Consider the following 14,742-nt stretch of genomic DNA (forward strand, 5'->3'; position numbering starts at 1 on the left):
ACAGATATGGAAAGTGTTCTGATGCTCAGTCCTACATAACTGATCATGTAACTTGCTCTTATTAGCACAGTTAATGTGGTCCTGTGCTGCCCAGACAACGTGACCAGGGCAGTGAAGGCAGAAAGACAGGTTAAAAACTGGTGGTATTCAAAGTGGTCACACGAGTAAATTAAAATGTTTAAAAGTAGTGTTTCTTCTTGAATTCCCTCTCCAGCTCATTTAAAAGAGGGGATTTTGAAGATCACTGCTGGCTTCTGGGGAGAGATTTTACTTCTTACACTGTTCCAGTAAGTTTTCATGCAGGGGCTTAGAAGTCACATTTGACTTCCTGCGGTTTCTAAGGTCAGAAGGACAGTATTTAAAAGCCTCTCATCCCTAATGTTGACTTGACACTAAGTAATGCATATTAGAGGTCCTGATAGATGTGCAAATTAACAAGTGTGCAGTTGTACCACGCTGTTAATGCCATCAACGTTGCTCCAGAAACTCAGTTTGGGCTTGGGCCAGTCTGCTGTTCCCCCAGCCTTAATACTGAAGCTTGAGAGAGTCCTGAAGTCTGGCTGATTGTGACTTATTAAAGACCCCAGCAGTGTGACCCACACATATTAGCCAACCTTTGGGGCAGGAAGAATAATGTCTTGTACCAGACCCTCTGCTGGATTTCTCTTGCAATATGAATATTCATTAAGTTCATCTGCATCCACCATGAAGTTCTTTAGAGGCAGAAGGCCATAAAACACCTAAGAGAAGGTGTTATTAACCCAGGTAACTTCCCTGGGATTTCCTAGCATAGCTTCTTGACAGTCTCCGTGTTTGTCCTAAGCAGACTAAAGTGTGCCCGCTCCAGACGATAAGGAATGATGGTGGGGTTTTTGTTTCTTTTAATCAAATACACACTGACGTACATATGTCTGCTATACATCAACAATGAGCTTCAAGCAACTATTATGAGTGACATCTCACACAGTTAAAATAGAGCCATGTAACCCATTTCATCATTGCCTTTTGTTCTCTGTGCCTTTACAGTAGAAGAATGAGAGCGATAAAGTCTGATTGGTACAAACCATCATGGATGTTTGTTTTAATCTGTTTGAATAGACGAAAATGTGGGTAATGAAATATAAACTCATGGAATAAATTCTTTAGGCCAACAAGCAAATGTGGTTTGGAACAGCTGTGGTTTTTGACTCAGAACAGACCTAGTACATGGGGAAGAAGGCCTGGTGTCACAGCCTAGGCTCAGCGTGAATTGAATACACAGTGACAACATGAAGGACTCTTTATCAAACCCTCAAGATATCAAGTTCATAAAGTGTAGGATTCTGACTTTCCTGGTGATGCCAGGTGGAGTTATAGCTGCTCCTGTGGTAGGTGCTTCACCAGACACTGGACTGGCAAGCCATTTCTCTGACTCTGCAGTTCAACTAGAATTACACATTTCCTTTCACTTTGCACGTCTTCTAACAAAAGTACTCTCAGTTCACGGTCCCAGGAAGGGACGCTATTGCTGTGATGAAACACCATGACACAAACAAGCTGGGAAGGAAAGGATTACACTGCCACATCACAGTCCATCATCGAAGGATGTCAGGACAGGGCAGGAACCTAGAGGCAGGAGCTGAGGCAGAGGAGTGCTGCTTACTGGCTTTCAGAGGGTTAGTACATTATCATGGTAGGGGTATGGGGAGGGCTTCACAGCATTCATGATGCTGGAGCAATAGCTGAGAGCAGAGAAGAAGAAGAAAGGAAGAGGGGGGGGGAGGAGGAGGAGGGGGAGGAGAGGAGGAGGAGGGGGAGGGGAGGAGGAGGAAGGAGAAGAAGGAGGAGAAGGAGAAAGAGAAGGAGGAGGAGAAGAAGGCGGCAGCAGAGAGACAGACAGACACACACACACAGAGAGAAAGAGACAGACAGACAGAGAAACAAAGACAGAGAGATAGAGACAAAGAGACAGAAAGATAGACAGACAGAAACAGAGACAGAGACAGAGACACTGGGCCTCGCTTGGGTTTTTCGACCTCAAAGCCTAGCCCCAGTGACACACTTCCTCCAACAAGGTCATAGCTAACTCTTCTCCTCTTCTCGAACAGTTCCACACAGAGAGCAAGTAGAGACAGGGAATCCTCTAACTCAGGTTATGAAAACAAAGTCACTGAGTCATCCAAACCCAAGTACCCTTCAGCCAAACTGTCCAGCAGGTCTCATGTCAGACAGCAGCGCCTCCAGGTTTCAACAAGATGTATCTGGTACGAGTCCCGGACACAATCCAGGCCATCAGAAGGGTCACATGCACATGGCCTGCTTTGGAACTCGCCACTGGATCTCTGGCCTAAAACTGCTACTCAGTCCTACCATACAGCAGCAGAACTTCCTGCCCTGTGTGTCGGTTCTGCATTTGACCCAAGGGGCGCCATCGTTTACTGAGTCACACAGCCACCAGCTTTATCTGGGTCCTCTCCATCTACTTGAATCCACTTCTTTTCTATTTCAACCTGGTAAGAGAAAACAAAGCATTGGCGATGTTAGCAGGCATGGCACAGACAGCTCTCCATACCGTGTATCCTGAGGAGAGGCCCTGACCAGCTCACCCTGTGGACACAGACACGGCCAATCCACTGCTCCACACCCACTCCATAGTGAGGTACCCTGCTTTGTTTTGTGGAACCAAACCCCAGATCCTTCCTTCTAGAATCAGATCTGAAGCTCTCCAAAATCACGGCTCTCATCACATGTCTGTTTTAAATCTGCCATGCTCTGAGAAGCTGACATGGGAACAGTTCTACAGATTGAGCTCCAAGGGACATTCAGTGGTCCTTAAGGGGCTGACCCGAGAGCAGACAGGACATGGGCAAGACCAATCTCTTCTAAAGTACAGTTCCCTGCTTGGGGAGGTATGGCCTGCAGGGCAGACAGGACGGCACAGTGTAGCAGCTGCCCTCACTAACTTTACCAGTAAGGAAAGAACTAAGTGGGTTCCCACATACAGATTTCTCAACAGAAGTCAACTGTGACCTGTAAGTTCCCCTGGCTGAGCTTGGAGCTTGTCCCTTGTCAAGTATCATCAGAGAGAGAAGAGAAAGGGAGAAGAGACAGACAGACAGGCTGACTGACTGACTGACAGGCTGACTGACAGAGTGACAGAGTGACTGACTGACTGACTGACTGACTGACTGACTGATAGGCTGACTGACTGACTGACAGACTGACAGAGTGACAGACTGACTGACTGACTGACTGACTGACTGACTGACTGACTGACTGACTGACTGATTCTTAAAGGGCAAACCAAGTATTTATAGCTAGGCCAAGCCTCACCCCAGACCTAGAAACCCTGACTTGAACCAAGGCACTTGGGGTACCTGGATGTTGTAGCAAGCTCGCTGACACACATGCTTCTGAGGCTGGGCGTCACTCTCCACTCCCAGAGACCTCACTTCTGTCCTGGAGGCACAGGCTTCAGACATGGAAAACTGGACGGTAGCAAATGGATCCCAATCTGAGGGAACCTCCTGGTCTGACCCAAGTTCTAGTTTGTATGACAGACAATGGGGCTGATCGGGACCTAGAAGAAGGCAAACCAGAGAGTCAGAATGCTTCACAGACCAAGGCATAGTCTACAAATGCTTCCCACTCTGGGAAGAATCCCGTTAGCAAACATCAACAAGGCTGGGAGGAATCCAGCCACGCTGAAAGCAGTAAGTAGCTCTCAAAAAACTATTATCCCTGTGTGCTCACACAGATCAGCTCATACAAACGGCTCTAGTCAGAAATACTACAGAGGTTCTCTGGCCAAAGATAAGAACAGTATTTATATGAAACAGATTTGGTCACAGTGTGCTTCAGCCCCCAGAAAACTTTTCCTGAATGAACCCCGTAATCCCCCAGTCGTTGATTAAACCAGTGTTTGTGTTTAGATAATGCAAAGATAAAGTTCACATTAGGCCATGGGGTTCCAAAAGCCTGTCTTGTAAGCTAGGCTCTTTTTCTTATGATGGAATCTAATACTTCTTGGTTTTGGTGGGATGTACTTTTTTCACTACTGAAATTCCCTCTCATGCTCCTGAAATGCGACAACTGGAACAGATTACAGTGTAGAGGAGACAGGCACACTGGCCTTCAGTATTTCAGTCTAACACTTCATAGTCAGTGAAGTGGACTGTGTGGATAGTGTGGACGGTGGTCCACCCTCTGCTCAGCCAGGCTCTGTGCAAAACCCAGGGGTATTGGGTAGACTCAGAAAGTTTATGTGGAAATTACAGTGTGTGTGTGTGTGTGTGTGTGTGTGTGTGTGTGTAAGAGAGAGACAGACAGACAGACACAGAGACAGAGACGGAGATGGAGACAGAGGCAGAGAGTTTTAATGGATCAATATTTTGGACACACCTGTATTCCCAGCAAATTAAGGGGTAGGGAAAGGAGGATTGGGGATGTAAGGTCCTCCTAGATGACACTGTGAGTTTGAGGCCAGCCTGAGCCCTTATCGTGAAACAAACAACCAAAACAGTAAAGTATGTGCCCCTCTAGTAACTTCACAAGTGTCCCATGGTCCTCTGACATTGTTCATAGCGTCTACTCATATACAGTTTAAATAAATATAACTTTAAAAGTCATTTCAAAAGCCAGGTTAAATCCCTGTGCTACTGAATCGGCTTAAGAAAGAACATTTTCATCAGAGCAGAGCTTTAGGCACAGAAACGTGATTTTTAAAAGACTTTGCCTAAGTTTATTTTGAAGGATAAATTGCCTTTCATTCTTGTAACCTGTTACTTGTAGAAACACTGATCGAATTCTAACGCTGTAAAAGGCCTGGAGAGATTGTCCATCAGTAACCAGCGGATGCTCCACACCACTAACACAGACAGTAGGACAACAATGGGCTCTGGTCAGCCATAAACTGTCCACATCAGGGCAGGCGAGACTGCAGGAATGTACGCACACGCAGCCCCGCCCCGCCCAGCCCAGCCCCGCCCAGCCCAGCCCAGCCCAGCCCCGCCCCGCCCCGGCACACAGAGAGACCAGAGAAGCAGAAATGAGTGCGATTCCCACAGTCCCTCATCCTGTCTAGACTTCTGGCAGCAGCCAGGAGACAGTAGTTCACTTACACTCAGCCAGTGGCCTCTCCTTTCCATTACTGAAGAGAGATTTAGAGCACAAACTCCAGACCTGACTGCTACTTAAGAGCTGTGTGATACCCAACTCTCTGGGCCTCAGTTTCTCCAATGAGAGTCTTGCCTGGTGTCGTGAGGATAACTAAGGAGCAGAGACAGTGGTATGGACAGAATGAACTTACTACTTTGCTAAGTGATTTTAAAGCTTGTATATTCAATTTGCTATACTCTGCCCAGCAGGGAACTGTGCATTCTACAGACTGAGACTTGAAAATGACACTGAGGATTATTTGATTTGATGTATACATTGTACAGAAAAAAATGTCTTGAGGAAGTTCCCCAAAGAAGTGGGATGGGGAATGCGTCTGAGTGGAACTCCTGGTACGTTTTAAATGATAGACAGGACTTTACTAAAAAGCTGGTGGTAAAAGTACTTTTCTCTCAAGGTTTCCAGTGTCTTTCTCCAGGCCTCTGGCCATCTGCGGTGTTTGCAAACTCTTATTCGGGATTTGAGATGGAGAGAACAGGTACTATGCCTAAAACATTCTTGTCAAACTTAGACGTGATAGAGAAAAGCCTGCTATCTCTGTACCAACCACGAGAGGGCAGTGTCAGGCCTTAATAATTATTCTTTCAGAGTAACTTCTCAGCTTAAGACTGGGAACCACAGTCTTCCAGGTCCGGTTGATAGCCATTCTCTCCTGACCCAAGATAGTCCTCATCTGAAACTCAGCTACTTAAGAGCTGAAGAAAATGGATGTTGGAGGAGGACCAAATCGCAGGAGAAAGACCCAAGAAGCTGGTAACAAAGAGCGAAACAGGAATGAACAGAATGAACGGGGGTGGGGGGGGGTTGGGGAAGGGGTGTTGGAGAGATGGCTGAGTGGTTAAGAGAACTGACTGCTCTCTTCCAGAGGTCCTGAGTTCAAATCCCAGCAACCAGATGGTGGCTCACAACCGTCTGTAATGGAATCTGATGCCCTCTTCTGGTGTGTCTGAGGACAGCTAGTGTGCATAAATATAGTAAATAAATCTTAAAAAAAAAAAAAAAAGGAATGAACCTGGGGGAGCGAAAGTGTCCACTCGCCTGCAATCACCTTTCCAAATCCCCGTTCCCTCCCTGTGGCCATCCACTGCCTCCACTGTCTTTGTGCCAGGGAAGAGAGTTGGGAAGTCTTAGTCCCATGTTCTCATAGATCAGTTTTGAAATCTACTGGTTCCTTTTTAATCTCCCATGGTAGACAGGAATCGGAATCCTGGCTCTCATTTTCCCAATTAAAAAGTAAATAAAAATTTAAAAAGGAAGGAAGGAAGGGAAAAGAGAAACGGGAAAAGGGAAAGGAAAGGAAAGGAAGCAGCTGGCTATACATATTGGAACCTCGTGGACCCAGAGACCGCCCCAGCGGGCTGAGTGACAGATAACCTGACCGACTTTTCCATCGGTGCTGAGACAGTCGCTGGGACCAAAGGGTCAGCCACGGTGTCTGTGTAGAGTGGAAGTATAATGACTGTACATTTCCTGTGAAAGCGAGCCAGTCTACAGCATGCGGTTGTCCAAGAATTTATGATGTGAACTGATCGGATTGGCAAGAATGTCACGAGAGCAGACACTCCTTTATTCCACTAATCTGCATTACCGCCAGAAAACTCCCTCCCTCCCTCCCTCCCTCCCCCTCTTTAAATTCCTATAAACATTGCCTTGGTGCCACCACAGGCAATCTTTAAACTAGGATGGCATTTCTTTCAGAATGAAAGAAGCAAGAGACCTTGAACTCATTTGATAGACATAAAAGCTAGAGAAAATGAATAAACCAGCTATTTGGCCGTCCTCCCTCCAGCCTGGCTGTGGGAGGGAGCACTGTCTGTTTCTGCTTGCTTAGGATGTAGGTAAAAAGACTGAGCAGTTTGCTATGAAAGTTACCCCAGAGGCTGGATATTTACTTGTGTTTTTGTCCGGGAGTCGATCTATCTTCCACACCACAGCCCGGTAGGCGCTCTCATATTTTGCTGACCCCACAGTGACCTGAATGACAGATTCCGATTCAGGCTCCTGTAAACTCCCCAGGCATGCCCGACGGTTCATTTTGGCTTTCAGGGACTTCTGCCTCTGAAGATTCCTGGTCCAGAGGGCCTTGATCCACTGGGCTGGGACGGGAAAATGAATCATGATATTGTTACAGCTCCTCAGGGAACCCGCATGGGGTGACCTCTGAGCTGCTGGGGTCATGTTGACAAAGGCCTGCAGCTCCACATAGGCCCCCTGGACAGTCACTATGGACTTCACCGAGAAGGGAAGCTCATCCCCTTCACTCGAGGTTCTGAAACGCATCAGCTCGAACCGGCAAGCATCTGGAGGTACGAACTTAATGATTCTGGACCGTTCAAATTCTTCAGCATTCACGCACGTATGGAAATGGTAGTTAAGAATATCAATCCCCCTTTTTTCTGGTTCTTTCTCAAAATAGCGTTCATCTCGTTTCTGGAGCTCGAGGTCATTTAAGGCTAAGAAACATTCCGCTGGCCCGTTTAGAAAGCAGAGGCAGCAGACCTGAGTTATCACAGCGCTCTCGACCAGCTTGCCCTCTTCCTTGGTCACTTTGCCCCAGAAGCTGTCCAGAATGTCCAGGTGAATCTCTTGCTCCTCATAGACTTTGTTCTTCGGTTTTGCCGTAGCCGGCAGCTTTATTAGCTCCTCTTCCACAGTAGTCAGAAATTCAAGGAAGTCACGGTGTTCCGTGGACCCTAGCTTCAGCATCTGCTCCACCTCGGGCTCGTGAGCCGCCTCCATTTTGGAATGGTATTTCCTTTTCTCGGAGTAAGACACGTGCTCTACCTTCACAGTGTGGATCTTCCCTGCCATGCTGAAGTGCTCCAGTTTGGGTTCCGAGAGTCTGCAATGCGGATTGAGCTGGAACTCTTTGAATGGTTTTTCCAGCCCCTTCTCATAGTACATCTGCAGGATCCCGCCGGGAAGAACCTTTAGGAAAATGGGTCCCCACTGCCGGGAAGACATCATGTTCTTCTTCTCAGGAATCCTCAACATGAAGGACCATCCAGCTTTGGGCTGACTCCGGAAGAGGGTGTGTGGGACAAAAGAGACTGTGTCTCCAGCGTACGAGCTCTGCATAGACAAGTTTCCAAGAGGGCCTTGGGTCTCCGCTGACTGCAAGTGTTCGAGCTTCTCACAGATGTAGTTCAATGAGCACTGGTTTAGACTTTTTTGATCGACAGGTACCTCCTTGTCCCTTGGTGAGAACAGCTTTCTGCCTGCCAGGGAGTCAAAGGGAAACTGAGAGTTGCCACCTTCATCTTTCCAAAATGGGTTGGAAAAAGCACAGTCATCCTGAAAATACTCGAACTGTCGAGCCTCGCTTTGGACCCCCCGAGGGCTGGCGTCTTCTGTAAGACCTGCTGTGGGAGTCAGCTGGGTGTGCGAGTGGCCACTGGGTAACGATACATGGGGTGAGCAGGTTGGCTTAGTAATCGATAACGGGGGACCCGCTCCTCCCGCTGTTGTGGGGGGACTGCTTGAAGAACACTCTGGAATAGGATAAAGCACATGTGTCCCGGCTTTAGGGATGCCAGGGAACCCCGGGAAGTCTTTGGTGGGTGTAGAAAGAGGCGAGTTGCTGGGAGGCCCTGGACTGAAGTAAAAGTCCACCATGGGAGAGGACAAAGGGGTGCTGCCGGTGGAGGAGGGGGTACTGGGAAGGTCCCTGAGGCCAGGAAGGTCCAGCTTCAGTCCATTTGGTCTGCAAACACCTTGAATCTCCAGAGACAAATCCTTTTTCTTCGGAGAAGACTGAAAAGTAGAGTCATCGTCGAAGGTGACCCAGCTGCCTGGGTTTGTAGAACACATCTTCAATATGGGCTTGTGGTCTGGTCAAAGAGTCAGGGACATTGTCTCTATAAAGGAGAAAGACAAAGTCAAATGTAATAAATGCTGAAAATGAAGATACAAGAGCTCCTTCATTTGGAGAAAAACCTGGGTGTGGAAAGTGCACACTTTTACTTTGTGCAAGTGGCCATACTTGGCATAGATGAACAAAAACAACAAGACCCTATGTGTCCCCCCAACAGGTTTGCTTTAGATAAGGACACATCAGCTGACAATGAAGGATAAAAGACAGACCCAGAGCAGAGTGGGGAGGACAGAGGTCAGAGCGTGCTCTGAGCTGTCCCCTGGGACACATGCACTGGGACACTGTCCTCAGTCCCTGACACAGCTACGACTTAAGGAGGGAGAACCGAGTGGAAGAAAGTTGAGTGGATGGAGGTGTACCCCTGAAAGGAGACTGTGGGGGTCACACCTTCCTCTCCTTTTCCCTCTCCACGGGGAGGATGGTTCCTTCTTCCCACACTCCCCGTACGATGTACCCAAAGGCCAAAGACTAAAACCTTTAAATTGTGAACCAACACAGGCCCTTCCTTTAAGTTCATTGTCTCTGGCATTTTATTACTGTGACAGAACTCACACAGGAGCCATACTCCACCAGATAAAATAAACTTCAAGTCAAAAAAATCACAAAGCCAGGCATGGGGGCTCACGCCTGTAATCCCACATGTGGGAAGCTAAGGTGAGAGGAACCTAATTTGCCAAGGACCAGCCTCAGTTGTTTTGGGTTCTCAAGAGTGGGAGGATTGGATCTGCATGAAATCAGAGTCTCGGGCAAGGAAGCAGGTGCAAACTGACAGGTGACTCGTTGACGAGCAAAAGCTGCATTTGGAGTCAGCTCGAAGCCCCTCTACCTCCCCCCCCCCACACACACACACAGCTTACCGCAGACTTTTATTGGTTACACACTTCCCTGTTATACAATAATACATAATCAAAAGCCTTTTCATTATTTTCCTCAAACCCATAATTTTTCTTGATAATCCCATGTCACTATGCCACCAGAAAGCCACAATGCCACAGTTCAGTGTCTGCTAACTCTAACTCTCAGAAAAAACAAATCACAGGTCATCCGGGCATAAACTTGCAGTTACAGCATTAGCATAAAAACAGAAGGGTGTTAGACAGGTCACAGTAATGTTAATATTTATAACTTGTCTAGATTTGCACAATCTCTTTATTAAGCTCATCCAAATATCTATTTCTACAGTACTTTTCAAACTCTTACCCTTATACTATGTTAAACCCTCTTGCAGCTTCCCCAGGGCTCCCTCACAAACCCAAATTCTATCTCTTAGAACTTGTACCCTAGTCTCCTTCGGCAGGCAACGATGCCAGGGGGTCAAGTCAGGAAGTTCCCATCTTTCCAGGAAGCTCAGTTCACTAACCCAACAGCCCCCTTACAGGGTCCAGTCTTTTATCCGTCCTTTTATTACACATGTATCTTCCAATTTCCCCAGTAATATTCCTGGATCAAGCTTCTACTACTAGAGATCTCCCCTCGTGGGGGCCCTCACCGTTGCTCACTAATGCAGTAGGCCCAGCTGTCTCTCCCTCTGTCTTGTCCCTTGTATCTTCCATGGACATCCCTGTCCTTAGTGATGCAGGCTCAATGTTCCTTTTCCTTAGGGTCTTCCATGCTTCTGACTAGGAAAGCTTCAGGTTTCTCAAAAATCATTTCCTGGTTCAGATATATGAACCAGTTCCTGGTAGAACTTAATCATCACAAGTTGACTAAAATTTCCCAGAGAACGCTTAAGGCGGCCAGCCTCCACATCCAGAGCCCCTTGTCCTGATACGCCTGGGTCGGCTGCCTGAATAGCCAGGGCCAGAGCAGTTTGTTCCATAGACATCAGGGCCATTTCCTTCTCTAGTGTTGCCCTCAGTCCCTTACTTGGAAAGTTTTACCAAATATATTTGAGGACAAATGTGGTATAGACAGGGGCGAAGCTGACACGCATACAAGAAAGAGCGACGCCATCTGTACGGGGAAGCCAGAGATGCATGGTTCAGGTTGACGGCGCTCCCGTGGCTGAAACTGTCACACAGTTGCGTTCACAGCCATGTTGCACCTGACTTAATTAATTCAAGGCCAGCCTGGGCTACACAGTGAGTTCAGGCTGGCCTGAGCTACAGGGAAGCCTCTGTCTCAAAAAACAAAAACCATAAGGGGCCGTAGACCTGGGTTTGGTTCCCAGCACCCATTTGGTGGCTCTGAAGCATCTGTAACTCCACTTCTGTGGTACCCAACTACTGCACTTTCCTGTCTTCCACAGATGCCAGGATGCATTGTGTGCACAGGCGTGCAAGTGGACTCAACACTCACACTCATGATACACTGTGTGCACAGGCATACAAGTAGGCACAGCACTCAAACTTGTGTGTATGTGTTTATACAAGTAGGCATAACACTCACATTCATGATGCAGGGTGTGCACGTGCATGCATGTAGGCACAGCATTCATACGCATTCACAGAAAGTAAAAATAAACAAGATCTTTTTTAAAAAACAAATAATAAACAAGTCACAAAATACAAAAGGCGCATTGCATCACAATAAAGGGGTCAATGCACAAGGAAGATACAGTAATTGTAAGTGGGTGGAACCCAGCATTAGAACCCCAAGACCAAGGGAGCAAAGGTTGACAAACATGAAGGAAGAACTGGACACTGGGAGATTCAGTGTCCCGGATTTCATAATCGAGGTAGCACCCAGGTAGACTGTTTATTTTTACAAAGAAATCTTGAACAATCTCTTCCACCAAATGGAGCGGCCAGACACACACAGCGTTCCAGCACAGACAGGAGTGGGCGCACCTTCTCAAGTACACATGAAAGGCTTGACAGAGCACATCACGTTAGACCACATTTCAAGCCTTGTCACTACGGGGAAGAAGGGTCCCTAGAAATCAATAGTAAAAGGGAAACTCTGCTTTTGTTTTCCACCAATGGGAACTGACAGACAAGCAACCTAATCCCAGGAGAAGACACCACCGAACCATCACAGTTTCACAAAGAGCAGGAGGGTGGGTTAGACAAGACTGCGAGACAAAAACACAGATGGGGTAGAGGTGCCAGCCTTTAATCCCAGCACTCTGGGAGGCAGAGGCAGGCAGAAGTTCCAGGGCAGCCTGGTCTGTAAAGCAAGTCCAGGAGAGCCAGGGCTACAGAGAGAAACCCTGTCTCAGAAATCCAAACAAACAAAAACAACAAAAAAAAAGAACAAAAAACAAAACAAAAAAAAATCTCACAGATTTCTAAAATTCACAATGAAAGTCTCCAGCCAAAATGCCGACATTAAAACATAAGGGTAAGCTCCCAAGAAATTACACAGCTCTAGGATTCTTGAAGCTAGTCGACAGGCGAGCTAAAGGAAGGTTAGTGGGGCTGGAGGGATGGCTCAGTGGTTAAGAGCTCTGACTGCTCTTCCAGAGGTCCTGGGTTCAGTTCCCAGCACCCACGTGGTGGCTCGTGACAACCTGAGACATGATTCAACGCCCTCTTCTGGTGTCTGCAGAGGGCTACCGTGTACTCCCCTAAAAATAAACCTTAAGAGGGGTGGGGACTGAGATGCAGAAAGAAGACAATAGGGAGACTCAGTGCTCTTGGAAACTCATGACAATTGAAAAAGAATGGAGGATGCAGTGGAAGTCGTCATAAGGATTGTAAGAGACTGTGAGACCAGCCAAGGGGGTAGGGAAGGGAACTGGCTAGACTCCTAGGAATATCAACCCGCCACACAATCGAGCTATTAAAACAGGAGGGAATCTGGGCTGGAGGGTTAGCTCAGCAGGAACTGCTACTGCACGGGACTGAGCTCAGTTCCCAGTTCCCAGGATGGTGGCTCACAACCATCCTCACTCCAATCCCAGGGATCCAACAACCTCTCTGACCTCCATAGGTACCTACATGCAGGTAAAACACGCAAACACATAAACAAATAAATCTAAAAGAAAGAACCTGTAACTAGGAAGACAGATGGGTTTCATCATGAAAAACTTCCAACAAGGAGAAGTCCAGGACTGCTGGGGCACACTGCGTGAGGCGTGTCTCTGTCCTCCCTCTGACTGGCTTTAATTAAAGTATGGTAGCCAATAGCTGGGTGAAGGCAGGACATCCTGGAAGAGAGAAAGGGATGATGGAGAAAGGAGAGAGGCGTGGGAGATTCACAGCCAGATGAGGAGGAAGAAAAGTTACAGGGACTTAGTGACAGGTAACTAACCAGCCACGTGGCAGAACTTAGAATAAATGGGTTAATTAAGACATATGAGCTAGTTGGGAATGAGCTTAAGCTATAAGTTCAGAGCTATAATAAAAACAATTGTCTCTGTGTCATTATTCAGATGCGGGCGGGAGACAATATGGCAGCAACACAAAATGGCTTCCCTGCCACAGACCAAAGAAGTAATGTAAATCCTTTACAAAGTCTTTCAGAAATTGGAGAAAAGGGATTGCTTCTAAACTTGATTTATGAGGCCACTTTCACTCCAATCACAGAGTTAGACAAGGACCCTTAAAAACTGAATTAATTATTTAAAAAAGGAAAACACTACAGGCCTCTGAGACTGAAGAAAATGCGGTCTATGTATACAAGGGAATATTTCACCCCAGCCACAGCACAGTTAGACCTTGATTACGAATATAAGGTGACATAAGCCAGCCGGAGACATCTACGCCATGGCCTTACCCTTACACGAGGTATTCGAAGTCAGCTTCGGAGAGCAGAAAGTGAAGCAGTGGGTGTCAGACCCCTGGGAAAGGGACCAATGGTGAGCCATTGTTCAGAGGGTAGAGCATTTCAGTTGTGAAGGTTGAAAGCACTGGGGAGATCTGGGGCTCAGGCAGTGCACACAGTTCTATTGAAAACGTAGAAGTCCTTACAGCTAATTTAATGAACAATGGGGAAAAGAAAATTAGAAACAAAAGGCGTTGCCACGGAGTCACAAAAATAAAGAGGATTGTACAGGACGGTGGGCAGACCGAGCAATGGCATAGCTATTCTGCTCTATTCAGTTAAAACTGTATTACAAAGGATAGACTTCATGTGCCTTCCCACAGCGACCACCCCCACACACACACACACACACACACACACACGCATACACACACTTCTGTATGAGAAGAATAGACAGGAAGGCTGGGAGTATTTGACTCAAAGCTTTGTTTGTTTGTTTGTTTGTTTGTTTGTTTTTGTTTCAAGATAGGGCTTCTCTGTGTAGCCCTGGCTGTCCTAGAACTCACTCTGTAGACCAGGCAGGCTTCAAACTCAGAGATCCTCCTGCCTCTGCCTCCTGAGTGCTGGGATTAAAGGTGTGCACCACCGCACCACCTGGCAGTTCAAAGCTTTTTAATCAAATCACCAAGTCCCCATTGGAATGATTACTGGGTAGTGCCTTTGTTAGTGGAGTGGAAAATGTAGGGGAAAGCTAAAAATCCAGTAAGTTTATAACACATCTGCTCCCCACCCCGTCCCCCAAAATATGTGAAGTTTATCATTCAGAAGGGTCTTGGCTTATGGCTTATCAAACAACCTGTGTTGTGCATACTGACATTCCTATATGCAGCCTGAAATTGTAGAATTAGGATAAACACTAAAAGGAGAAATAGGGGCCTAGCTACCCAGAAGAAGGGGCCTGGGGAGAACCTGGAACTTTCACCCCTAGCTATACAATGGTTCCTGGAAAAACAGCCTTGCATGAGAAGTTTCCTGAATAGCCATACATAAGGCTCCGGCCACAATGT

The 14,742-nt window shown here is 47.0% G+C and overlaps 1 protein-coding gene across 2 annotated transcripts in view; it reads right to left on the reverse strand.

Annotated features, from left to right (window-relative positions):
* Nucleotides 1-9,013, reverse strand: part of Ston1 (stonin 1) — an 84,168-nt gene extending 75,155 nt beyond the window's left edge. The window contains exons 1-3 of one of the 2 annotated variants that reach the window (XM_032908700.1): nt 7,047-9,013; nt 3,357-3,559; nt 1,814-2,489 (exon numbers count right to left, since the gene is read on the reverse strand). In XM_032908700.1, coding sequence (XP_032764591.1) covers nt 2,415-2,489; nt 3,357-3,559; nt 7,047-8,964 — 2,196 coding nt within the window. In that variant the 5' untranslated portion in view covers nt 8,965-9,013 and the 3' untranslated portion in view covers nt 1,814-2,414. Of the gene's footprint in view, nt 1-1,813; nt 2,490-3,356; nt 3,560-7,046 lie in introns of those variants that run through there. The other variant, XM_032908702.1, reaches the window with a different exon arrangement.
* Between the last annotated feature and the right edge of the window lie 5,729 nt (nt 9,014-14,742).

Source organism: Rattus rattus, chromosome 7 (genome assembly GCF_011064425.1).
Source record: "Rattus rattus isolate New Zealand chromosome 7, Rrattus_CSIRO_v1, whole genome shotgun sequence".
Classification (NCBI taxonomy): domain Eukaryota; kingdom Metazoa; phylum Chordata; class Mammalia; order Rodentia; family Muridae; genus Rattus; species Rattus rattus.